The 26,693-nt window shown below is 41.4% G+C and overlaps 1 protein-coding gene across 2 annotated transcripts in view; it reads left to right on the top strand.

Moving 5' to 3' along the window:
• Positions 1-26,693, top strand: part of sema5a (sema domain, seven thrombospondin repeats (type 1 and type 1-like), transmembrane domain (TM) and short cytoplasmic domain, (semaphorin) 5A) — a 184,021-nt gene that overhangs the window by 87,907 nt on the left and 69,421 nt on the right. For both annotated transcript variants that reach the window (XM_050056268.1, XM_050056267.1), the window contains exons 6-10: positions 665-763; positions 8,306-8,519; positions 11,468-11,753; positions 15,261-15,396; positions 24,265-24,469. In XM_050056268.1, the coding sequence (XP_049912225.1) occupies positions 665-763; positions 8,306-8,519; positions 11,468-11,753; positions 15,261-15,396; positions 24,265-24,469 (940 nt within the window). The remainder of the gene's footprint in view (positions 1-664; positions 764-8,305; positions 8,520-11,467; positions 11,754-15,260; positions 15,397-24,264; positions 24,470-26,693) is intronic.

The following is a 26,693-nucleotide window of genomic DNA, read 5'->3' as shown; positions in this document are numbered from 1 at the left end:
TGAGTTTTGTTGATGGAAATCCCCAGTAAAGCGGCGTGAAAGCCTGACGGCAGTGTTGAGAGTTCAGGAGCGGCAATCAATCATTCAATCAATCATTCACCACGTCTGTCCCACTTTATTCACCGCGTGCTTTTAACCAAGTGCTGAGCGGTTTGCTTCAAACCCGGGCCAAAACCTCAAAGGAGGAGCAAGCCAAGAAAAGAGTGGTGAACGTGTACTTCACCATAATTTAGAGAAAAGTGGTTTGGATTGATTAATGTAGAGAGCAGCCGAAAAAAGAAACGTGCTTTAATGAAGCATATGAGAGGCTACGCTTTCATTTCACTTTTTGACCGCACAACAAAGCCGAGGCAATTTTCTAAACCAATCCTGAGTGGTCCTCTCCCACGCCCGCTGCATTTATCTGCTCCCCACCTCATCCAGATCCCTCTCCAAATCTGGTCCCTGTTGAATTAAGATGTGACGTGGCTAAGCCGTGCAGGCATTAGCCTTGATTTGACTCTGTCAAGCTTGGCCACGTTTCAGAGTAGCCCTCCCGTGGATGCAGGTGTTTGTCTCATTTATTGGCATAAAGTGTAATTTTGTCCCTCTGCCTAAATGCTGCTGCTTGTCAATGGATAGATAATGTCGTCGCTGCTAACTGTTTGCTGGTGTGTTTCCTCAGGAGGAGTGCCAGAACTACATCAGGGTGCTGCTGGTGAACGGGAACAGGCTGTTCACCTGTGGAACCAACGCCTTCACACCCATCTGCACCAACCGAACGGTACAAACAACAGCACAGTTTTTCTTTGTTTCTACCATGCTACTTTTGTTTGACTAGGTTCTCACAAATGCTAATTATCTTTATTTCTTCAAGTGAAGTCATTATGCATAATGTTGAGGACAGCTATAAACCAAATGCAGTGTTCGAGCTAGTTCTCCAGCTAGCAACCTCATCCGCTAGCTGTTTGCTATTATTACAATGTTATCTCATACAAAACACACTGACTGTAGGTTTAACTGTTGTTTTACTCTTAATTTATGTCATAAAGGCTTTAGGTCCCAGAATTTGGCATTTTCTGTCTTTGCACTAAGCTACATTGTGCTCGTCCCTTTTTATTATCTGACATTTTCCAACCCAGCACTCTGAACAGGATGGCTAATTAAACATTAAAATAAGAATATATAATTTTAAAATAAAAAACAACACATTCGTCCTCTTATAAATGGAAAGGCGAATTAATGAGCAATAAAAGGCAGCCTCCCTCTGTTCAATACCCTTACAGGTTATACTGAAACAGCCTCAGCCTATTCATGTCTATGCTCCCCAGACCTATACGGCACATAATGTGAATCTGAGAAAGATTTTCTCCAGCTCTGTATTCACTTAATATGACATGGGCTAGGATAAGTTAAGAGATATAATCATGACTCTGGGAGTCTTGAACTTTCACTGGACTCTGCTTTAATGGTACATGCTCTACACTGAGAGCTACCAGGGCCCCAATAGTTAGCCTGCTCTACACTGAGATGAAGAACAACTCCCAAATGTACATCAAACTTGAGAAGATTAGATTCTCCCTTAAAGGCTCCCTTAAAACCTTTAACAAGACATGGAGACCCTCTCTGGATTGCACAACTAACTTGACAGTTCTGCCTGACTTTGAGGACAGCAAAGCTCCTGCTCTTTCCTTATCCCCTTTTCTTTTTGTTTGCTTTTTGTTTTGTTTATTGTGCTTTTCCAGTTCATGGTGCGTCATGGGTGGGCTGTGGGAACTACTAGTTGAGTTGTTGGGTTAGGTTCTCATGGGGGATAACTCATAGACCCTTAGCACGGGTATATTATGATTTGTATGCTTTTAAACATCTGCAAAAATGTAATAAAGAGATTTGGGAAACTGTTATATTAAAACAAGTTTTTAAAAAAAGAAATGAAACAAAATAAAATAAACTAAGATAAAATGAAGTAGAATAAAAATAATATCATCCAATTAATTAACCAATTAAAAAAGGAAACTGCAATAAAGAGGGAAACAAAAATATTAAAACAAAATTTTAAAAAAAGAAATAAAACAAAATAAAATAAACTAAGATAAAATAAAATAAAGTAACATCAAATAAAATAAGATAAAATGAAATAAATAATGTCATCCAATTAATTAACCAATTAAAAAAAGGAAACAGCAATAAAGAGATTTGGGAAACAAATATATTAAAACAAAATTTTAAAAAAATGAAATAAAGCAAAATAAAATACAATAAAATCATCCAATTAATTAACTAATTAAATAAAGGAAACTGCAATAAAGAGATTTGGGAAACAAATATATTAAAAAAAAATTTTTAAAAAAAGATGAAATGACATAAAATAAAATAAAATAGAATAAATAATAGCATCCAATTAATCACCCAAATTAAAAAAGGGGGGTAAAAAAGGAGAAATAATCATGAAACATTTTAGAGTTAGGAAATCATATTGCCATTTCCAATTAGGAAAGAAGTTAAGGGTCACTTAAGTTTATTACAAAACTAAAACATGAGGAGGGTTAGTGTGTGTCAACAGAATATTAAACTTGAGAACATAGACCCCTCCCCTTTGGTGTTGTATAGCTAATTTTGCAAACCTTGGCTCGATATTCTTGAAGAACAGATGTTACTGAGTCATTTCACTGACTTGAATACTCTCCTCTATGCCTAATGTGTAATTCACCAGCAGGCTAATCCATAATTGTCACTGCTGTTTTTGGTCATATAGGCACATTGTTAAGGTGAGTGTACTACTTGGTAGACAGGTAGGTTACTGAGAAGGAAGTGGGTACACTGTCCTACATATTCCAATGGTTTTATTGGTGGATGGGTGGGTATACTGTAAACTGCCAGAAAACAGGCAGGTATAACATGTATTCCTGCATATACCCTCCATGATACCACTGCATATAGGCTGTCTCACATTTGTTTGTCAGTACATATTGAGAATCTATATAAGAACGCATATTATCTCAGGAACACATCTCGATAAGTCATTATCCTCCAATAACTGTGATATTTCAAGCTGGGTGAGCCTGATAACTTTGCAAATATGAATTGAAGTGTTATTGATCAAACTGACAATGTCAGTGGGAAAGGCCAAGGTTGATCAACACATTTAATCAAGACGTGATGGAGCTGTGATCTTGATATCACAGGATTTATTGTGTTAGCTTGCGTGCGGCTGCTCTCGCCTCCTCTGTTGTGCAGCCAGGGATGTAGACTAATTATAAGATGAATCTTATTAAGCTCGGTTATTTAAGAAGTCGTGTTTCCTCAAACTTGTTAAACGTCGTAATCAAAATAGTGCCTTAAGCTCATTACTCCTGATAATCATGGCATTGGCCTACAAGTAAATATATCCTCGTCTCATCTGTGCTGCCTTGCCCTTCTTCCTGAGTCACTGGAGTTAGTTAGCTTTTATTCTTCGTCTCAGGTCATGTTGCCTTTTCTTCTTCTATATTTAATTCCAGTGTGGTGCAATGTTTTTACTCCTCTTTCTTTCATGCGTTAACAAATTCCATCTAGCTCTTAATCCCATGTTTTAAGGGGATGTTTAGTCAGACTTCAGTTTTGAGTTTCATCAGGCTTCTGCAAGAGTGAGGGCAACACAAGATTTTCTTGGTAACTTGCTGCCCTTTCATTTTTATTACAACAGCGTACGGCGCTAATAGCCGTGTTTCTCGGGAACTGAAGTGTCTTTTTCACGTACTGTCGCTAATGACAAGTGCCCACTGAAGTTAAGTATAGAGCAACGTTTAAAATGTCAGACTGTTGTGCTTACCTTAGAACATATCAGATATCTGCGTCTCCTTCTGTGGGATTTCAGAGGAGGAGGCGGCAGGAGTTTACTATTATGATGACATTTGTTTTGGTCCAAAAGCACTGCACCCAAAGGTCACAGGCTCATAATGACTGTTTACCGCTGTGAAAATACATATAGTTGAAATGTCATGACATTATTATAGCAGTATTTCATCAGGCGCTGTCAAATTTACCCACTGAACGTCCGTTAATGTGAAACACTGGTCGGGCACAGCAACAGCAACGGAATCACACTCAGACAGATTTACTATCAGCCATGATGGATGAACAGAGGAGCAGCAGAATATTCTATTAGTTTAATAAGTGCTCGGAGGTTATAGATTAAACAGCTGTTAATTTCTCTGACTTCTAGCCGTGCTATCGCCGATGATAACGGTGATGATGGGGATAATGAGAACAGCAGCCAGGAGGATGTCTTTAAAAAAGTCATCAAAAAAAAAAAAGCACATTTCAATCATTTTTACTTCTTACTGTACTGAATTTATGCAGTAAGATTTGCAGATATAATATTTTGCCAATTAAAAAACAAAAAATAAATTTCTTTTTTCTCATTTCTACTTACATAGAAACCAAAAAGTGCAGTCTACAAACACAAGTTAGGAATAAAATACTACTGTATGTTATCTGTCAGGAAATTTGTAATGTGTTTACATAATAATTCAAAAGGACAAAAATTAAAATGTTATTTTCATAAAAAGATTCCAGGTGCCACTTAAAAATATTAACCATATATTTCGTATCTGGTAAACTCCATATGCATTCCTTTATTAGTGAAATTACTGTGACTCGGGATAGTCTGCTAATAGACACAATGTCTTGGTATACACAGGAAAGACTGCTATTACAGGGTGTCTCCAGGTCCTTAAACAGTCTTAATTGTCTTAATTAAAGGCCTCGAATATTGTTAAATTGTCTTCAATTGAGATTCAATAGGTCTTAAATATTTTCAGTCACATTACCGCAAAATTTCCTCCAGCCTGACAGACCCAATGACTGTTTACAATCATTGGACAGACCGAAGAATTGCAATAATGATTAAGATTTATGACAGCAATGAGATTTTGTTTTCTTTTTACATTAAACACATCAAACTTAAACTCACCGAATTGTTGTCATTTTCCCTTACTGTTCATTTTGAACTGACATCAGTGTGTTTACATGAAAAGAGTGCTTACACAAGTGTTCGACACACACACACACACACACACACACACACACACACACACACACACACACACACACACAAACATATAATGTGTATTTCCATTGCAAGTCTTGTCTTAAATGTCATATAAGGTGATATAAAAAGGTCTTAAAAAGTCTTAAATTTAAGTCTGTTATATCTGTAGACACCCTCTATGATTATACTGTGACTATGACAGCATGATTGGTCCATGTACAGGAAAGGAAAAGAGTCTGTGGTACCATTTTATGAACAAAAAATGTCTGTTATGCTTGAGTGAATTAAATCCAGCGGCACAGTGGCGCAGTGATTTGCAGTGTCACCTCACAGCAAGAAGGTTCCTGGTTTGAACCCAGGGTAGAGGAACCCTTCTGTGCGGAGTTTGCATGTTCTCCCTGTGTCAGCATGGGTTTTCTCCAGGTACTCCAGCTTCCTCCCACAGTCCAAAGACATGCAGGTTAATTGGTGACTCTAAATTGTCCGTAGGTGTGAATGTGAGTGTGAATGGTTGTCTGTCTCTATGTGTCAGCCCTGTGATAGTCTGGTGACCTGTCCAGGGTGTACCCTGCCTCTCACGCAATGTCAGCTGGGATAGGCTCCAGCTCCCTGCGACCCCCAACAGGATAAGCGGTCACAGAAAATGAATGAAAGAAATTAAATCCCAGTTGATTCATTTTGAGGCAGAGGGGTGTGGGGAGGTCCGCACATTTTCTGGAGTTTCCCTTTCACATACGTAGCACACATCAGGAGATAGACGTGGCAGACGTGTACTTTACCTACAGGAAGTACTCTGCCTGATTTAGGCGAGGGTTTCAGGAGGCAGGATGTTATGCAAATAAAATGCCGCAGGTGTGTTTCTAAGATTTTCACCAGAAACAAAACAGCTTTTATTTAAGAGAAATCACAGGAAGTCCTTCTCCCATTAGCGCTAGCTGCATAGCAGAGCGTTCAGGCCCAGTCAAAACAATGCAGTTTAGCTGGCTTATGTAGTGAATGTATTTGTTTAAAATGTGTAAAATATAGCGGCTGTGGATGAGAATTGACTGCTGAATGACAAAGACGTCATATTTAAGTTTATTATTATAGCCAGCAGCCAGTTAACTTAGCTTAACGTAAAGACTGGAAACAGGGGAAACAGCTAGCGTGGATCTGTCCAAAGATAAGAAAACCCACCTACCAGCACCTCTAAAGCTCACTGATAAACACATTATATCCTGGAGTCAGGTCGTCACTATGAGGTTGCCAGGCAACCAGCAACCCCAAGTTACCATTTTGACACTTTTGTTTTTGTATGGATTTGAGAAACAAGACTGGTGAGCTTTAGAAGTGCCAATAGGTGCATTTACTTTTACCTTTGGACAGAGCCAGGCTAACTGTTTCCCCTTGTTTCCTGTCTTTGTACTGAACTACTGTACTAATTAGGCGATTGTTGCACTGACAAGAGGCAGTGATTGTGGATCTTGTGAAAAAAAACATTGACGATAGTGATGCTCTTTTAACTTGTGCTTAATATGAGCATGCTGAAAGATGACAGCTGCTCGGATGTGTCATTTTACAGCCATCCGCAGTGGAATATCAATGAACACACTGGTGCAGCAGGTCCGATGAAAAAGCTCGTGGCTAGATTTCCTGTCATAGTCGGGAGTTAAAAATTCACCCAACAGCCACAATGCCGTCTCAGTAGCACCACACATAGCACCCAACTGGCTCTCGCAGCAGTCTGTCTGAGCTGTGAGTTGTCTCTTTCTAAAAAGTCTCTATTAGAGGCATTCAGAGTCACTCCAGTGTCCCACTCGCACAGCTGCTGGGTGCACTATAGAGGCGACTTTCACCACACTTCCTCGAAATGCAACGGATGCGCTGCAGTCTATCTGTTTATCAATCCTCTTTTTGTTTCTCTAAATGACCCAATTGACCTAAAAACAGCTATTCCGGCCCGCAGAATAAATCCTGTCAATACCAGGCTTTCATCTGAGGCGGGCAGAGCTCAGACAGGGCTGCTCTGTTTTGTTGTGGTTTGGGTGGAGCAGAGGTGGCGGGAGTTAACAGAACCCTTGATCCAAATCGACCGGCTCCAGGAAATTGGCGAAAGAAGTGGCCGGTTCCCCCCAACACATGCGCTGAATGGAGTCTCACCTCCTGAGTGGAGGAGCTGTCCACAGATTATTCAGTCATCTTTCGAGACTTGTCACCGGAGGGCCTCTGCACCCACGGAGGAGCCCTGATTGATAGTAAAGTAATTGCACATGGAATAACTTTAATTATCATTTGTGGATTTCAGAACCTGAGATTAGTGCAATCTTTTTTGCTCTGCGTCATGCATGTGCCCTCACAACTGAGATGAACTCGGATGGAAGCATGAACCATGAGCTAATCCTCGTATACTGTGTTTACTTTTGCGCCATAAAATATAATTACATCTCGGATTTAAAAAATGCATAACTCCTTTTTGGTATTCAAGGCTGAGTCACTGAGCTATGGCTAGAAAACCAGCGCAGTGTGTCAGGGCTAAGCCAGGGTCATGCTGTAAAGTATTTTTAAAAAGCGGAGAGTTGGATTTGGCCTCATATTCAAAGGCAGAACGCACAGAAGACTGCATCTCACATCAAGCCTCTTTTGAACCCGGAGAGAGGCTTCTTAAAGATGTGGTATAATAATGTTATAAGCAGACAAACAGCTGCTTGTTCTGTAGACACATCAGAAACTAAACCAAGAAAACACTGCAGCCAACAGTAAGTTGATTTAAGAAGCCTGTTTTAGTCATTTTATTGCTTTCTTGACAGCCGGCTTCTTAACACTGGACTTAAGGCAGCTGCTCTGTTTGTGTGTTTTCGGCTGCTAATGATTCTAAATGTGTTCTCTGATTATGTTTGCTGCTCCTGAAGGTTTTGCTCATATATATTGTTGTGTGTGCTTCACTGTAGATGTAAACCAAACAAAACATAATGAGATGGAGTATTTTTTTCTTTTTTTTTTTTTTTTTTTTTTAGTCTGCAGCATTTACATATTGGCAGGAACAAACAAAACATAACCAGACCTCTTCGGTTTGCATGTTAATGTTGCCCTTTGATACGCTGTCCTATATTTTTAATGCAGGTTTTTTTTATAACAACAATCCATTATTTAACAAAAAAAAAAAAAAAAGGAAAATGCATCTTATCGGTTCTGTTTTTTAATTCAAGGGATGCTCCTGCAAATAATCAAAATCAGACGAGGCAGTGCTCACAGCCAAAGCTTATTTTTCCTCTTCCACTTTTGCTCCTGTCTCATCCTCTTCTTTTTGTTCCACAGCTGACAAATTTGACAGAGATCCATGATCAGATCAGCGGGATGGCTCGGTGTCCCTACAACCCCCTCCACAACTCCACCGCCCTCATCACCTCCAGCGGGGAGCTTTACGCTGCCACGGCCATGGACTTCTCCGGGCGAGACCCCGCCATCTACCGCAGCCTGGGCGGCCTGCCACCACTGCGCACTGCCCAGTACAACTCCAAGTGGCTGAACGGTAGGGGGCTGCCAAAGTTTGGGGTCCAGATAATCAGTAGATAGAGATGTTACTGTTCAGGCTGTTCTCATTCACTGCTTGTATACCTATGCTGTGCACTGCAGGCTGTCAGTCATATGATGGGAGCCAGACACGGGCACAAATACATCAGATAGTATCTCGTCACAAATTACAAGTCCTCGCTTATCAAATCACATTGGGTATTCAGTAGCCTCAATGTGGGTCTGACCTTAACTCGTCGACATCGAAAAGATGAGCTCTGCTAATTTGCCACATCATAGATCTGAAATGGCAAATCAGGATGCCTTGGAAATGGCAGGCTGCTAATTTCAAGGGTTTCATGCTGGGTGGTTTCTGTCAGTCAAAGCAACCACTGACTGACTGAGTCAACAGCCAGCTCAAATGCAACTAGAGGAACGGAACACGGTGATCCAGTAGTTCTTTCAGATGAAAATAAGACCGGGCATTTAGCAGATGCTTTTTTCATAAGCAATAAATATGAGTGCAGTGGAGAAAGTACAAATTTTAAGATCTCCAACTTTTCAAGCACACTATCCAACAAGTGCAAAAGACACGAAACAGTAGTCCAGAGGAACACAAATTAAATACGTTGGTTCACAGTGTTCGCATGGCTGTGCCCGACAGGTCATGCTAACGTGATTCACTTGCAAGTTGTTGTACAGTTTTTCTTCTACAGTTTAAGACTGGAGATAAAAAAAAATCTTATCTGAGGATAAAATGACGTATAAAATAATTTATTTGAATAATCTCAAATAATCAACAATCTATTCAAAGTATTTTAAATACACAAATGAAACCTCTTGAAGTATTTTGTTACAAATTACATCTTATTTTTTCTGTCCAGTAAAAATATTAACAACAAAATACTCAAAAGTAATTAAATACATAGTTTGAATACATTTAATTAAAACACTGCCCATCACTGATGGTAGCAAAGGAGGAAATCAGGTAATGTAGCACAGTCCCTTTTACAGTTAGCAAACAGTATGATGTTTTTTGGTGGGCGGGGCTTAGCTGGAGGCAAAACAATTCTCCACAGACATTAGCTAAAGCTAGCTAGCAAGTTCTGTTGGCTAGTTTTAGACAATGGAGGAAGATGATATGAGGGGTTGATTCAGAAAGAGTGTCAGAGCGCACTAACTGGACCGTTCGTAAATTCCGAGCACTGTCTGAATGTTGTAATAATCGTTTGGTTATCCAGAGCACCGTACTCTCAGAGTGGCAGAGCGCCGAGCAGAGTGAATATGTGATGAACTTAACCGTTCATTAATACATATAGAAATATTATGCTCCGTTTCTTCGACCAACAGGGCTCTCATTTTATTGTAGAGCGCCAGACTGACTTTATGAACGCACCATGTCATGTCACTCACTCTCTAGGACTGCAAGTGTTACTTGAATAAGTAAACACTGACCAACGGGACTAGACTGGCTGACCCGTATGCTCTCACTCAGTGGATGGATGATGTCACAGGAAGCTTTGTGGTTGATTACTGTGCCAATTTTACAAAGGAGGACGACACTTGAACGGTTTCCTCCAGTTTGTTTTGCTATCGAAGCTAACGTTAGCTAATGCGCTAAAAAGTTAGCGTTATGAGAAGTCCAATATTCCTCTTAATACCTCTTCAGTTTCTGATGAGGTGGACATGATAATCCTTAATACACATAAGGTTATTCATCCCTACAACAGTAACCTAACTGTTGAAGTTGAAGTCCATGTGGGGAGGTGGTTGGGGTGGATGGGTGGGTCAAACAAACACAGAACTTCGACTCAACTCAACCCCGTCACAACTATCGAACATCAGCTTTGCAGCTTGTGGAGATTCAGTGTTCAATCCTTTAGCATTGCAGATGCTTATCTAACATTTAAGTAGGAATCTGTCTCTCTTGGTCGAAGGGTGGTACTCCTCCTCAAATCACCACTGTGTGTTCAAAGTCGTTTAGAGAATGCTGAAAAAGAAGATGCTCTCTTTGTAATTATTCTGTTGCATTTTATCAGTAAAACAATTATTTCCAAAGTTACTAAGCAACTAGAAAATCTTTATGTTTATCTCACCCTTTCTTTGAGGAGTGTGAAATTGTGAAATCATCAGAAATCAATGTCTTTTTTCCCTGAAAGCTCAAACGCACTTCAAGCACAATGCTCCTCAGTGCCGACTGGAGAACTTCAGACGGCTTAAAGTGTCCAGCCTACAGAGGAGCAGGTCAATCAGTATCTTGTCAGCAAGTGACATTTATCTGATTCACATTTAAGCTAAATTGAAAAAATAAATTAAAAGCCACCACATACATTGCTTTGGAGCAACCTTCTGGGAAAAAGTTTAATAACTAATTTTATGGCGAATTGATTTTTTTCCCCTCTGTCTCCCCCTGCACTGCCCTCCAAAGGTGCAGAGGAGAAGAGGGTTGAAATGAAGAGGAGGGGGGGGACACTTTCATTTAAAGGTGAATTAAATCACTGTCAGTGAGAATAAAGTGTGCGGTTTAGATCCAATAATGTCATACATAAAGACGAACGCTCTAGCTGTGACAGTGTCGTGGAGGTCGCGTGTTCCAGATAGGGTGAGAGCTATTATGCTACACCTGTTTTGGTCATTTCTCATCCTAACCTTTAGGTTTGGGGAGTGAAAAATGAGTTTTCTTATTACAACACAGCGCCATTAATAACATGGCCTGTAGTTATTAATCCTGATCACCTGCTGTTGTGTGGGCCTCACGCTCACACACACACGGTGAGTCAATCAGTCATAACACATACCCATTCGCTCTCCCACTCCCTCTTACTCCCACAGCCTTAAATATTGTTCTTGCGGCATTTCTTCTTCCTCTCTCTGCACTTCATCTTTCTCTTTGCTTTCTTCATTTTTTTCTTTTATCTTCTTACTCCCACTCATTTTCCTCATCTCTTGCCACCTCTCCTTCAACAGAACCAAACTTCGTCTCCTCCTATGATATTGGCAACTTCACCTACTTCTTCTTCCGGGAAAACGCAGTGGAGCATGACTGTGGCCGGACGGTATTTTCCCGTGCAGGGCGTGTATGTAAGAACGACATCGGCGGCCGCTTCCTTCTGGAGGACACGTGGACTACCTTCATGAAGGCCAGGCTTAACTGCTCCCGACCGGGAGAAATCCCCTTCAACTACAACGAGCTGCAGGGAACGTTTTACCTGCCGGAGCTGGAGCTGCTCTACGGCATTTTCACTACCAATGTGTGAGTAACATGAGATTTTACTAGAAGTGTTGACTCGTTTCACCTGACGTTGACTGGAGTGAGACATGAGTTACAAATTCAGTGACTTTAGTCCAGGGGTAGGCAACCTGCGGCTCTGTAGCTCCTCTTCAGTGGCTCACTGTGGCTTAAAAGATTATATGGAAATGAATAACATTTTCTTTTAACATTTGATTTTCATTTGTCATTGCCTAATGGGATTCTTACATTCGCCAATTGCAAAAATGTGTAGCTTATACGCTAAAGGAAAAAAAAGCTTAAACATTTTGTGTTTCATACGCCTATGGTCTAGTGTGTTTTCCTCTAAATTTTGAATCTTAACAGCAATGGCTGGTTCTAAAGTCTCACTAGCCAAGCTAGTTATAGATTCCAAATCCAAAGAAGGAAAAAAATGGAGAATCTCATAATGCTTGAATGGATTTTGTTTGCTTTTACCATAAATGCTGCAAAGTTAAAGAATCAAATCACCATAAACAGCCCACTGCAGAGTAGCCGCCTTGTGGTAGAACACATCACTGAATGGTTATTTAGAACTATTAATAATGTTGATAGACTAATTTAGACTTAATAGGTGGTGTTACCTTCATTATAAGGCTCAAATATTTTTTTCCGCTACAGACGTTTTACTTGACAAAATGACAAAATCAAAAACGACTTGCAACTTGGCTTGGACTTAAACAACAATGACTCGTGACATCACTTGAGGGTTTTGACTTTTAAAATTATACCTTCCCCAAAGCACGAAGATGAAAATGTATGTCATTTAAAAAAAAGTGCCACCAACAATTAATTTCCTGAATTAATTAACATTAGCACTATTCATTCCCAGCAAGTCAACACTTTATTCTCCAGATTCACTTTGTTTGAACCAATCCAAGTGCATCTGATCAAGTTGCAGGAGAGAATTATGAAGAACTAATGTTGCGTTACTTAGCAGCAGTTGGAAAAAATTATATCAAATATAATTTTGTTAGCATAGAAAAACTACTGTATGAGTGGTCAACAAAAAAAACTCATTGCAGTATGCAAAACTTGCGAGTCAACAATTACAGATGGACACACAACAACTTCAAGAAAATTTGTTTTAACATAAATGCAAAGTTTGATTTTTGTAAATTTAGTTTACTAATCCTCTGTTGTTAAAATGCCATTACATTTGGCGAAGCATATGACTTGTTCAGGACTTGAAACTCAGTTCAGGACTTGGCACTTGACTTTGGACACGAGTGCAAAGACTTGAGACTTACTTGTGACTTGCAGAACAATGACCTGGTCCCGCCTCTAGATTTGACAAAAAGCAATGACGCCAAATACCTTACTCTCTTTATATTGTACTGATAAAAAGTACGACAGTCTTCCAATAGCATTTACATCCGCAACTGACCGTTAGCTAAACCACTGTTCTCGCACAACACATTAAGAGACAGAAAGACAAAGATAGATCAAAGCAGCTTCTCATTTCCAGCCAACAACTGTCTAGTTTACTGAAATGACAACTGAACCCAGCAGATTTTATCAATGACCACTAATACTTTCATCTCTTCATACTCTACTGACAAAAAGTTGACATTTATCCAATAGCATACATCTGCAACTGACCGTTAGCTAAACCGCTGTTCTAGCACAACACTTTAATTAATGTCAGACAGAGATAGATCAAAGCAGCTTCTTATTTCCAGCTAGCAATCGTCTATTTTAATTAAATGCCAGCTGAACCCAGCAGATTTTATCAATGACCACAATTGTCTTTTCATACTACTGACAAACAGTATGACATTGCTCCAATAGCATTTACAACCACAACTAACTGTTAGCTAAACCGCTGTTTAGCTAACGGTCATTGCTGTTCTTGCACAAAACATTAGTTAATTTCAGAGAGATAAATCAAAGCAGCTTCTCATTTCCAGACAGCAACGTGTCTATTTTAGGCAGATATTATCAGCTGTAGCTAGCTAGCAAATTAAGCTAACATTAGCTCCATTCCCAGCCAACGTCTTAGCACCCTGTAAAATTTGCATTTACAAAATTTGTTTGTCAACAAATTGCTTTTCTTTTCCACCCTGAGTGATTTCAACAAACTGTTTTGTATTCCCTGATTCCTTGTTATGTTCTATTTCGTTTCGTAATTTGCATACAATTTCTTTGAACTAAATCCAGCCTTTGTAAATAATCAGATTAATTCAATTATCAAGCCGCTGGATTCAAACTTTTAAAAGTTTAAGTCTTTCAAAGTTATTTTCCCACAATCACCACAGTTCCACTGGTATGTTTGACAGTCTGTATAATTTGCATTGTGAAGGATGAACCAAAGTGAGATCCAGCTCACAGCATGTTGATATTAGATGAAAAATGCCAACTTATATCATCAGATTTTTCTTTCATTCTTTGTTGTTTTTAACGCACCCACAGAATGGCTTCATGTATAATTCACAGTGTTTTTGGCGTCACATTGTCATCTGTGTAAACAAGCAGACTTTGACTGCATCTGCATTAACTTGGCTTGTGACCTTTTTTGTAGCACACACACTGAGCGTATAAAATTGAGTGATATATGACAGCAATGTTTACATGGCCAAGTGCATCTAAAATTGAATTTCCAGTAGAATTCTCCTCCCATAAATACTCAAACCAGCTACAAACAGGACCGCTCATTCCAGCACCATCTGACATTTAAATCCCATGAAAGAAGCTTATCATCACTTATTAAAGTGTACACTGTATCATGCACATGGTGGATGTTAGAGACGGGATGCATCCATGGATGAAAGCTATTATTTCACAAACACCCTTTCCTGTTTTTGTCTCTCCATCTTTTTTTAAAAACTTTGTCATACTCACAAACACACACATGTGCATGCACGCACGCACACGCACACGCACTCACACACCATTATTAAAAGCTGAGTAATCTATTCTTTATGGTCAATGCCTTCACATTGCTGAAAAAGAAGTCTTTTGAAGGGTATTGGAAACATTTCCCCCTGCAGGCACAGAGTTTAATGAACAGCCGCATTGGATTATAATTCACATCGCCCAAGTCTCTCAGTTTAAGTTGAGAGTTAATACTCTCATTCTTTACTTTCTCTTCGAGGGAGGAGACTGGTACTTGTTGAAACTGACAGCTTAAAAAGTCAAAGCTGTATTTCAGGCCCGAGATCTGTACAGTTAATCAGACAAGCCGAACAGCTTAATTGTGTCCTGTTGCTGGATTTATAATCCAATAATGACGATCACTTACGCCGGCGTCTGCGTCTTTCTGTCCAGTATTTGATTTGTATTGTTGGCTGAAAGAAATACAAACACTCAGAGGTCAGCTTTTCAAATACCAACAAAGTCCAAAGTTGTCTACTTGTGCTATGGTGTCCTTTTCCAAATTTCTTCCATCCAATACTTTGCTCTGTTTCTCCCTCTGTCATCCATCATCCCCTCCGTTCTCTCATCTCCCTTTGTTGGGTCTCTCTTTTTCTTTTTTCTGTTCCTGACATTCAGAAACAGCATTGCTGCGTCTGCGGTGTGTGCCTTCAATCTCAGTGCCATATCACAGGTTTTCAATGGGCCCTTCAAGTTCCAGGAGAACTCGCGGTCAGCGTGGCTACCCTACCCAAACCCCAACCCAGACTTTCAGGTAATATAACTGTACAAAAGAGCGCTGGTCTTTTTGTTTTTTTATTGAACAGCAGAGAATCACCACAAACACTAAAGCAAGACAAATAGTGTCCAACCATGCTAGCTACTCTGTGAGGTGGTGAGTTATGCTAACATGCTGAAAATGTTTACCAGGTATAATGTTTACCATGTTCACTGTCTTAGGTTAGGAATATAGCATGATAACATTTGCTAATTAGCACGATCACAAAGTACAACTAAGGCCGATGGGAGTGTCCTAACAAAGTGCTGGACAAACGAATTTAGTTACTTCAGTTGATCCTGTAGGGGGCATGAATATCTAACAAATTTCATGGCAGTCAGTCCCATACAGTAGTTGTCCTTTCATATTTTACAATCCAGTAAAAAACAAAAATGGCAACCTACAGTAAGCACCAGAGGAAAAGTCAGGGAATCACTAAAGTTCGTTGGTTTTGTCCTCTGGGGACCATGATTGACTTTGCTAAGAGATATTTCAGTCTGGACCATGATTTTGGACTGGCCAAAATGATTGAATGTGTAATGCCACATGCTGTAAACTAAAAGGGAGCAGCATTTTCACCTCTGAGCCAACTGCTAACTAACACCAGGGTAAGACTACAGAGAACTCGACCAAACTGCTGACACACTGCGAGTTGAGAGAGTTACTGCCTCAAGCGAGGGAGTTCAAGTATCTTGTGGTCTTGTTCACGAGTAAGGGTAAAATAGAGCACGAGATAAATAGGCGGTATGGTGCGGCATCTGCAGTGATGCAGGCGCTGTGCCGGACCAACGTGATGAAGAAGGAGCTCAGCCGGAAGGTGGCGCTTTTGATTTACTGGTCTATCTACGTCCCAGCCCTCACCTATGGTCATGAGCTCTGGATAGTGACCTAAAGAATGAGATGACTGATAGAAGTGGCCAAAAAGAGTTTCCTCTGTGGGGTGGCTGGGCTCAGCCTCAGAGATAGGATAAGGAGCTCGGACATCCGGAGGGACCTCGGAGTAGAGCCGTTACTCTTTCGCTTCAAAAGTTAAAGTGGTTTAGGCATCTGGTGAGGATGCCCCCTGGGCACCTCCTGTTAGAGGTGTTCTTTGCAAGTCCCACTGGTAGGAGGCCCCGGGGTAGACCCAAAACATACTGGAGGGATTACATATCTCATTAGGACTGGGAACGCCTTGGGGTCCCCCAGGAGGAGCTGGAAAGCTTTGCTGGGGGTGGAACATCTGGGGTGCTTTGCTTGGCCTGCTGCCCCCGCAACCCAGCCGCGGATAAGTGGATGAAAATGGATGAATGGATGGATGGATGCTGACACTCTGAGAGCCAGTCAAAATAACACTGCTTTTTCAGAATCTTTCATGTGGCATTGGCTTATTTTTTCTTTATAGCTTGCTTAGCTCATTTTTAGTAACACCATCAGTGTTGTCATTAGTTTTCACTGAAGTTATTTTTTGCTAAATAACTAACGTTAGATGTTACCAGTCCAAAAGATATGTTGCAAGTTCAGCATCAAACTTCATTTCTTTACTCAGCAAGAGCTGTTTTCAGCGGCAGAACGCCACCCCAAAATTTTCTCTTGTTTTGATTCTTTTTCTATTAATTCTTTGCTATCGAACATGGTTCCTTGCTGGGAGTGGTTGGGATAGTGAAAAAAGGTTGCAAGGACCTTCAGCAATGTTTGGGTTTTCGATGTGCCACTAACCCAAGACCCCAAGAACAGCGGCAAGCTTTGAAGCCAATTTTTCATCATGGCCAAATGTAGAATTTCAACTTCCTGGACCATCATGTGACGCCATGGGGCCCAGACAGACTGTTTCCCATAGACTAATATTGTGAAAGAGATGTCTGTAAATCAATGGATACATTTTTTGAGAGTCACAACCCCGCAAAATTACTCTTTACTGTCATGATTTGATCCAGTCAGTCGACTAAATCATTTTTATCCTTACAGAAGTTAGCGAAGGGTAAAACCAAAAGTCTTTGCTGCCGTGAGTCTATAGTGCGTGTGCACTGTGCATTTCATACCATGGCAATCAAGCTTTTTTGGCTTCATGCGCTACTGAGCACCTTTCATAGTAATGAACGGGGCTCTGCCTCCAATGCTGTCTCCAGTTTTCTTTATACATCCATGCTCTAACTGGGGACTGTAGCTCTACTTCTTCATCCCCTCATGTTGGACTGAATGCAAATGGACTCTACAGTGAAACATTATTACCTCTCAACATTCAAGTGATATTACAAGACAGGACATGCCTGGGCTAGCTGGTTAGCATGCTCATTTCAGCTGATATCTCTGCACATAAAGCAGAGAGATTGTCTTTGACATCTCATCAACACTGTTTTCTCTTTATATTCTGTCGATAATGTTGGTTCAGTTTTTTAGGGTTCAAACCAAAATTCTGTCCATATCTTACACATTGCACCTGTAATGATCACTTGTCAATGCTTGAGGTGATTTAGACCCAACACACTGCCAAACAAAATGTGTGGCTGGGTGTGTGCCTAAGGAAATTTATGCATACAGTATGTGTGTTCACCCTGATGAGCCTGTCTCAGAGTCCCGGCAAGCTCTTCACTCTCATTAATTTCCTCCCTCTTTCAATCATCCCTCTCTCTCTACTCATGAACAGACATATTACGACCGCTCGTTATAAAATCCAGTGATTTTTACAGTGGCACAATCATTCCTTTAAGATGTTTATAGCCTCACTCTGTGAACTGTAGTCCCTTTCTAATAAACTGTCCTTGTTTTGCACAAGTGGCACTTTATGTTTATACTCCATCCTTAAACTCAGAGGAGCAAACCAAGCAGTGCTGGGGCTCCTTGTCCCTATTTTAGGTGCCGCTCTCTATACTGATGACACAGAGAGAATGTTTTATTAGCCGAAGTGGCTCTCAGTTGTAACGGGCTTAGCAGATAGTGAGGGAGCTAATCCACGCAGTGCTCCATGAGGGATTGAATTCCCTCTGAGTTTTGGCTGCCAATGGGGGACACGCGCCTCACTTCCACACATGTTTCCCATCACGGGCCCTCGATCATGTTTCCGTCAAGCCAGCAGCTGCATGAGCATTCTGGATGGCTGCTATCGAGAAGTAACACACGCATTATCTATAATGACATGCCCATGCAGAAAAAGTGGATGAAATGTTCATGCAGAAAAAGTGCTAGCTGTGACAGTTTACTAAAAGAAGCACATACACATGAATCTGTAACTTAGAAAGCGTCTCACTGCCATCATACGTTCGTATATCTACATGTCTGAAATTCACTTACCTTCAAGAAAACCAATTTCCTCTATCTGGCCAGTGCTGACCAGAGATTTATCCTGCTCAGCATACTGTAGGTACATCACATAAGCGTTTCTATATACCATAGGCTATTATGAGGCTGTGTTCCTCAAGGATAAACCGGGATCAGTTCTTCCCTTCCACCTGCATCCCTCCACTTAAGCTCAGGCACAATGGCTGCTCCTCACCGCTGGACCGATGCACACTTTATCTAGGTTTCAGTGACATCTTCATCAAGCATTTGTCAATGTTGGAGGATTAGATTTACGAGCGCAGGATTTATGGCCTGCCTGTTTTTTTTTTTTGTTTTTTTGTTTTTCACTCAGCCCTTTGTGCACATGCATCTACACACATGCAACATACACCTACGGGAGACAAGCACCTATAAAAGCCATGTACATATCTACTGTACACAAATACACCCACTAAAATACGGGGTTGTTGATTGCTGCCAAATAGGGATAATTATCACTGTGAACTCATCACTCAGCACACACACTGGTCATTGATTGAGAGCTTAATTCCCCGTCTGTCTGCAGAGAAAATCCCCCCATTTATTTGAACCTCACGGATTGATCCTGCTGGGTTTATTCAGGCTATGAGTCATGTTCGTCGGGCGTTAGGAGCTAATACCGCCTCTGTGTTGTATAGGTTTTCTGTCACACTGTAATTGCTTACTGTACAAACGCAGTCATTGTTATGCTCCACATGTAGAAAATATGTTAAGTTCGAGCCTGAGCGAAATGCTGCTGGAGAGTTTTTTTATTTTAGATATTTCAAGTGCAGCAAACACGAGTTGTTGGTTTTCTTTGCTTTCCTTTGAACGTTATGTATGACCATATGGAGTTGCCTGATATTGGACAGAATTGTCAACTCATCACACTCCGTTTCCATCTTCAGTCTGATATTGCTTTCACTTTTACCGATTTTCTGTTAGGAAGGATGATTTTGATTTTCCCGAACCAGTCAATGGAGACCAACGAATCATCCTGACTCTAATGCCATTTTAAGGGGCGGGTGATGTGCAGTGATGTGGGCGCTATGCCGGACCATCGTGGGGAAGAGGGAGCTGAGCCGGAAGGCGAAGCTTTCGATTTACTGGTCCTTCTACATCCCAACCCTCACCTATAGTCATAAGCTCTGGGTAGTGACCGAAAGAATGAGATCACGGATCCAGGAGGCCAAAATGAGCTTCCTCCACAGAGTGGCTGGGCTCACCCTTAGAGATAGGGTGAGGAGGTCGGACATCCAGAGGGAGCTCGGAGTAGAGCCGCTGCTGCTTCACGTCGAGTCACTTGAGGTGGTTCAGGCATCTGATTAGGATGCCCCCAGCGTGCCTATTGTTAGAGGTGTTCTTGGCACGTCCCACTGGTAGGAGGCCCTGGGGCAGACCCAGAACACACTGGAGGGGTTTTATATCTCATCTGGCCAGGGAACGCCTTGGGGTGCCCCAGGAGGAGCCGGAAAGTGTTGCTGGTTAGAGGGACATCTGGGGTGCTTTGCTTGGTCCACTCAGTGATTATCAGAAAGCTGTGACTTTGGTTACAACGCTAAATATATAAACATAAGTTGAAATGTGAGCTATATTTATGGATTTACCTTGCTGTCAGACAGCCTTTTCCAACGGGGAACAGAAGCTTTTATCTTTGCGCTCTTCAAAGCCACCAAATCCATTGTTTCATTTGTTTGTTATTGTTGACTTTGTGAACTGAACTAATGTGGAGTCCACAGTAGCATGCGAGTTTATATGTAGCAGCTACATCATGCAGAAATTTACCTCATGTCACATGGGAAAATCTTTTCAGAAGGACTTGGGTGGCATCTTGAGCTAAAACATACATACTTTGACCAAAATTTGGAATTTGGGTTAGAAAACATCAGGAACTCTACGGAAAAGCTACAGAAAGATATAAAAACAAAAGAAATGGAGCTGCCCTTTAAGGCCACGCTGATGCATGCCATGCCAACATACTTGTTTTGCCAGGTTTTTAAGAGTTGGGCAGAGTGAGTGGAGTAAAACAAACTAAGAAGTTGGGCAATATAAAGAAGACATGTTGATAGCAGCATCTGTCTTGTCTATAGTGCTTGCCATTGTTGTTATTGCTCCTCACTGGTTCTTGCACATCGCTTGAGGATGCTTGACAACAGCTTGAAAACAGTGATAGTCCCACCCCTGGTGCTAATTGGCTGATCGTTAGTCCCCCCGCAGCGCTCATTGGTGGTTTTTGATTTTTAACCAAGAAACCACTGCTTCATGGACTGATGCCAGAAAATCAGTACGCTTGGTGGGGTGGATGGATTCCAATGTCTGGACCCAGGCAACATTTGGAGCCCAAACTGATAAAACATTATAATCGGATCTGACCGTGAGGCTGGAATTTTAAATGACCGGGGACGCATTTTAAACACAAGCCCATTTGGCTAAACCTGCTGTGATACTACCATATTTCTCAGAGGCACTTATCATCCTGGCAGAGCAGAGTGCCCTGATGATGAGCGGGACAGCTGAGTGTTGGATGGGCCCTCAGCCAAATGATGGTTCTGTCCCTCACCTTGACTGTACCAGGGTAATCACCACATCCGTCTCTCCGTACATTCACAGATGTCATAGACCCTCACTGGTCAGCGCCTAACTTTGTCTCACGGTGGCAAAAATACAATCATGCAGACACTGAGACACTTTGGGATTCACTCACATGCAAGGACAGACCACAGAAGGAAACCTGAGACATATGTTATTTTACAGCCCTCACCACACACATACAGTACACACATGATACAAGTTTTTGCCTGAAGCTGGATGTACATTCGAGGCACATAAGCACATACACAGTGTTGCATTTTCCTGTCCTTCAGGGCTTTAATTTCCCATCTCCTGATGTGGTGAGGGCACTGATCCGTTGCCCATCCCGGGGAAGCCCACCATGATTCTCATCTGTCAGCCCAGGGAAGGCCAGGGATTGATCTGTATAAAGCGTCCACGCTGTTGCTACTGTAGCTAGTCAGCAGGAACTAATCGCCACCCAAGGTCCAGTCTCAGCTTAGTATGCCGAGGCAGTGCATGGTTAGCCTGGAGCAAATCCGTGCAGTGCATCTGCGATACTATGTTCAAAACAAAAACAGTACCGGTCATTTGGGTTAGTGTAATTGTCAAGCATTGCTTATTTTTGTGTCCTCTGCTCTGTGCATTGGAGTAAGCCTATTCTTTGTGGATGGGGCCTCAATCCACAATCCTGACCCCAGTCAGGGACCTCTTTTACTGAGAAGGACATGCATGGTTAGCTTTACTCATCCAGCTCTGCCTCAGCTGGCCTGGCTTTGTGCCTCACTTGCCCCGTTGTGCTTGGTGGAAAAAAGGCTCCACATTCCCACCCTGAGCAGCATGAATATTGTCACTGTTCTGTGATTACAAGAATCCAATGGGTTTCTAAATGGTTTCTTTACTCTAGGAAGTACAAGGTACATTAAATACACAAACTCAAAGTTCCAGTGTGAAGGATTTAGGGGGATATATTGGCAGAAATGAAATATAATGTAATAAGTATGTTTTCTTAAGTGTATAATCACCTGAAAATAAGAGTCATTGTGTTCTTGTTACCTTAGAATGAGCCATTTATATCTACATAGGGAGCGGGTCCTCGTCCACTGAGATCGCCATGTTGTACCCCCATGTTTCTACAATAGCTTGGAACAGACAAACTAAACACTGGCTCTAGATAGGGTCATTCATGTTGTCGCATTTTTGCATCCGCCACTGTAGTAAGTAACCTCCTTAGTGATGAGTCGTTTCGGAAAAACGTTTTTTGTTTGTTTGTTTGTTTTTTACGTCAAACTAATCAGTATTTTTACTGGTTTAAATCAGTGGTTTTATTTCTTTTGGAGAGAAATTCGGTTTGTGGTAAAAACCTCCTAATCGTCCGGATCAGGAAAAAGGTGAGCACACATCAGCAGGTGCCGGGCTAGCTGCCCATCTGTGACGTGCTGTAAGAGAAACACTGATTTGTAACATGAAACTGCTTCATTCGGTGTTTTTACAGGTTTTAATCACATGGGGTCTCATTTATAAAACAATGCGTAGGATCCATACTAAAAATATACGCACAGACAAAAGCCAAAAATGGCGTGCGCCACAAAAATGTTGGACTGTTTCTACATTCTGGTTTCCACCTCACCATCTGCGTCACCAGTTTCTCGTACCCAAAATGTTCCAAAGCATGGGTCAAAGTTTCTTCCATCAAGTCTCTTTTTATAGATCACAACTTTTGCGTGGGAAGTGGCGCACGCCTCTTTCAGGCCTTGTTTTGTGGGTATGCAGTGTTTAGAAATGAGACCCCTGGAAGAGACCTTTGCAGATAATTCGACTCCCAGTAGAAACCTCCTGAACAATGAATACTGAAGGAATTCTAGCCAGGAGGAGTTTCAGCTAGTTGCACTCTGTAATCCTCACCACTAGATGCCACTAATCCCCCACAACAAAAAACACACTAGACCTTTAATCCCTCACAGCTTATCTTGAGAAATCAAAACACCTGGAGGTACATGGCTGTTAGTGGACAGCTTCGAAAACATATGCTGTATATTTTTAGTTTTTAATATGCTATCAGTGCTACAGCTGGTCGTGATAATAGAGCCTGCCTCTTATAGCAGTATGTATAATGCTGGTTGAAAAGCAGTTTTTCTAAATACCAAAGATTAATTATATTTTTGTTTCCCAGGAAAAAAGAAATTAACATATTCTTGATAAAAAAGTTCCACAAAAATATGAACTATACTTCTGACTCTAATATTTCCCTCTTTTAACTCCCATTTGGAGACACTTCACTTTATTGAACTCCTTTCAATAAATGAAGTCTGGGAAATATCTTACATATGAGATATTTCACATTATCACCGAGTGCTGCGGCACTGCTTTGGTAGGAAAACTACTGGGGCAGGATGAGAAATTAGAGTCAACAATACCTGATAAAACCAAATTAATATGTGATGATGCAATCTACCTATTTATATGAGATACCTCTGTTATTGCAGCTGAGCTGTTTTCCAGGCAGGTCCTAATATTTTGGCTGCAAGTCATCTTGATACTTTGTCATTTGTTTGAAAGGTATAGCAGTATTTAGAGAATGCATTTTTTCCTTTAATATTATGAATAGCAACATCGAAGCTCTGAAGATGAAAACATTCTTCGCTTATTTTTTGGGATAAAGAAAAATGAGCAGTCAGAGACACTACTAATAGTACCAACAAAACTCACCAGCAATATATATGCATATGAGGAAAAATCTAATAAAAGAGCTAAGTACTTGCTCAGTCAAACATTCATTCAGTCGTCTTCCATCAGCCGCGGTGTATTGACTACAAAGCCTTAAGGTTGTGAGGATAGCGAACCATCACAACGAGGCGGCAATCGACTTTAAAGGCTTGTTCATTTAATCATTCAATCCCTCTCTTTTCTCATCTCTGGTGGTACTTCTGGACAAAAATCTTAAGCATATTAACGTAGCTTTTCATCCCCAAAGAGCTCGGAGCTTTTATTAATGTAGTCAGTCAATCTTTTCCCTTTCTGTCCTCCCCACCTCCACAGTGCGGCACCATCGACTCTGGCTCCTACGTGAACCTGACTGAGAGAAACCTGCAGGATGCTCAGAAGTTTCTGCTGATGCACGAGGTGGTCCAACCCGTGGTTCCCGTGCCCTACTTCATGGAGGACAATGTGCGCTTCACTCATGTGGCAGTGGATGTGGTGCAGGGGAAAGACATGCTGTTCCACATCATTTACTTGGCGACTGGTAGGTTCTTGGCACTTTGTGTTTGCATTTTTCACAGATTTAACATGGGATGTCACATACTTCTGAGCACCAATCAGGATTTAGCAATACTGTATTCAAAATGCAAAGACAGTGGAGGGGTCGTTTGCCTTTGTTGCCAGCACTGTCAGTCAAATCTGATGAGATCACACCCACACAGTGTTTGAGCAGCAAATTATCATAGATTAGCATTTTTGGAGTGTTACACTCTTAATAAATATCATCTAACATATCTTTCCAAACTTAAGCTTTGAGAAGTATTTCACTGCTGGAAAGATGGTCTTTTATTAAAACTGGGCATTTGGTTTTGCTCAAGAGGTAGAAAACCTGCAACTACCAGAATACTGTGCACCACACTGGACCAACAAGTGCTCCTGTTGGTCAGTGATACAACGTGAGCTTGGCCGTTTTTTTAAAGGAAACAATATGTCAGCCAGCTGCTAACAAATGACCTTGAATTACAGTTAAACGCTAAGCAAAAATATGTAGATTGTCTTTAGATTTAGACAGCACCGTTTTTTTTTACTTTTACAGGGTCAAGCTGTGTTACATAACACATACCAGTGTGCATCTCTCCTCTCTCACACTCTCTGCACAGCTCCTCCCCACTCACTCACTCACTCACTCACTCACTCACTCACTCACTCACTCACTCACTCACTCACTCAAGTTCTCCATCAACACTCAGAGAGACACAGAGCTGCTCCTCTGTTTCATCTGTCTGTTCATTAGTCTACAGTAAGACATCGGTCTATATGTTGCATGTGTTACACTAAATCAGTCTGTGATGAATGAAGTTACCGCAGTAGGACACGTACAATACTGTCTGCCTTTTCCACTCTCACGTTTGGCCACACAGAGTCAAGCCTTGCCACGCCGATTTGCGTTTCCAATGGCAGTTTAGACGCGCCGTGCCACGCCAAGCTGCGCCAGAGATGGACCTTCTCTGGAGTAGGTCCAAAAACCGGACTGCCTGCCCGCAAGCGGGTAGAGGTGACGTCTCGCCGACTGCAGCCAGACAACCCTTAAAGGGATAGTGCACCCAAAAATGAAAATTCAGCAATTATCTACTCACCCATATGCCGAGGGAGGCTCTGGTGAAGTTTTAGAGTCCTCACAACACTTGCGGAGATTCAAGGGGGGAGTGGGTAACAGCACAACTCCACCTAATGGAGGCTTACGGCGCAGTTAGAGGCAGTCAGAGCTTCAGGCTACAATGAGGCTAAAAACAGAGTTCAGATGACGTTTTTCCAAACAACTTTTTATGTCGGGGCTTCAGCACACTTGGATCACTACAGACGAGCAGTATGGAGATATTTTGTGGTTTCAATTATGTGTTTATGGACATTTTAATCTGGGGCGCCATCAGCCTGCATTAGGTGGAGTTGTGTTGCTACCTCCTCTCCCCTGAGATCTCCGCAAGGGATGTGAGGACTCTAAAACTTCACCAGAGCCTCCCTTGGCATGAGGGTGAGTAGATAATGGCTGAATTTTCATTTTTGGGTGCAGTATCCCTTTAAAGCGCCCCTTCTCCTCTACAAACAAGCTATGTGTGTTGAGTGACTCTATTCACCTCTGTCTGCAGGAGACCAGAGAGAAAGACGTTTTTAAAAGTTTGCACCTTGCAACTGAACATGTAGCCCATTACATAGAAATTACCGATATGAATTTTTGTCCATATCACCCAGCCCTACGAAATAGGCAACGCAGTAACAGAATCTTTGTTCATATTTGATCAGCACTGCCTAGTTTTACTGTTTGATCTTGTTTTTTTCAGCTTCCATTTTTACAATACAGGAAAATATAAAGTGCCTCCTTTTTGTTCACAAATTCTTGTATTACAGCCAAACAGATGGACAGAGATATTACTCTGTAGACATAGAAAACAATACCTAGAAATAGGCAACATGGTATCAGATGCCAGGATTAAATTTGATTAGTATTGCCTAGTTTTGAGTTTGGTCTGCCTTTGAAAGAGAAAGACAGCGACAGAGGCGGCTCTCTCTTGATCTGATTCAAACTCTTTATGTCGATGGTGCAGACGTACAGAAATGTGGAAGAGCAATCTATAGTTCAAGCAACAACCTTAAGCTGGTGAAAATTTGAGTTGAGAGATGAGCAGGGAGATCTGGGTGCTGGTAACATGGGGGGACACTTACCGGAGTCCATTTACACGTAATACCCTACATTGTAATGATACAGAGCT

This window comes from Epinephelus moara, chromosome 11 (assembly GCF_006386435.1).
Source record: "Epinephelus moara isolate mb chromosome 11, YSFRI_EMoa_1.0, whole genome shotgun sequence".
Lineage (NCBI taxonomy): Eukaryota > Metazoa > Chordata > Actinopteri > Perciformes > Serranidae > Epinephelus > Epinephelus moara.
Note: the sequence above shows the minus strand (reverse complement) of the source record. Positions and strands in the feature narration are given on the sequence as shown.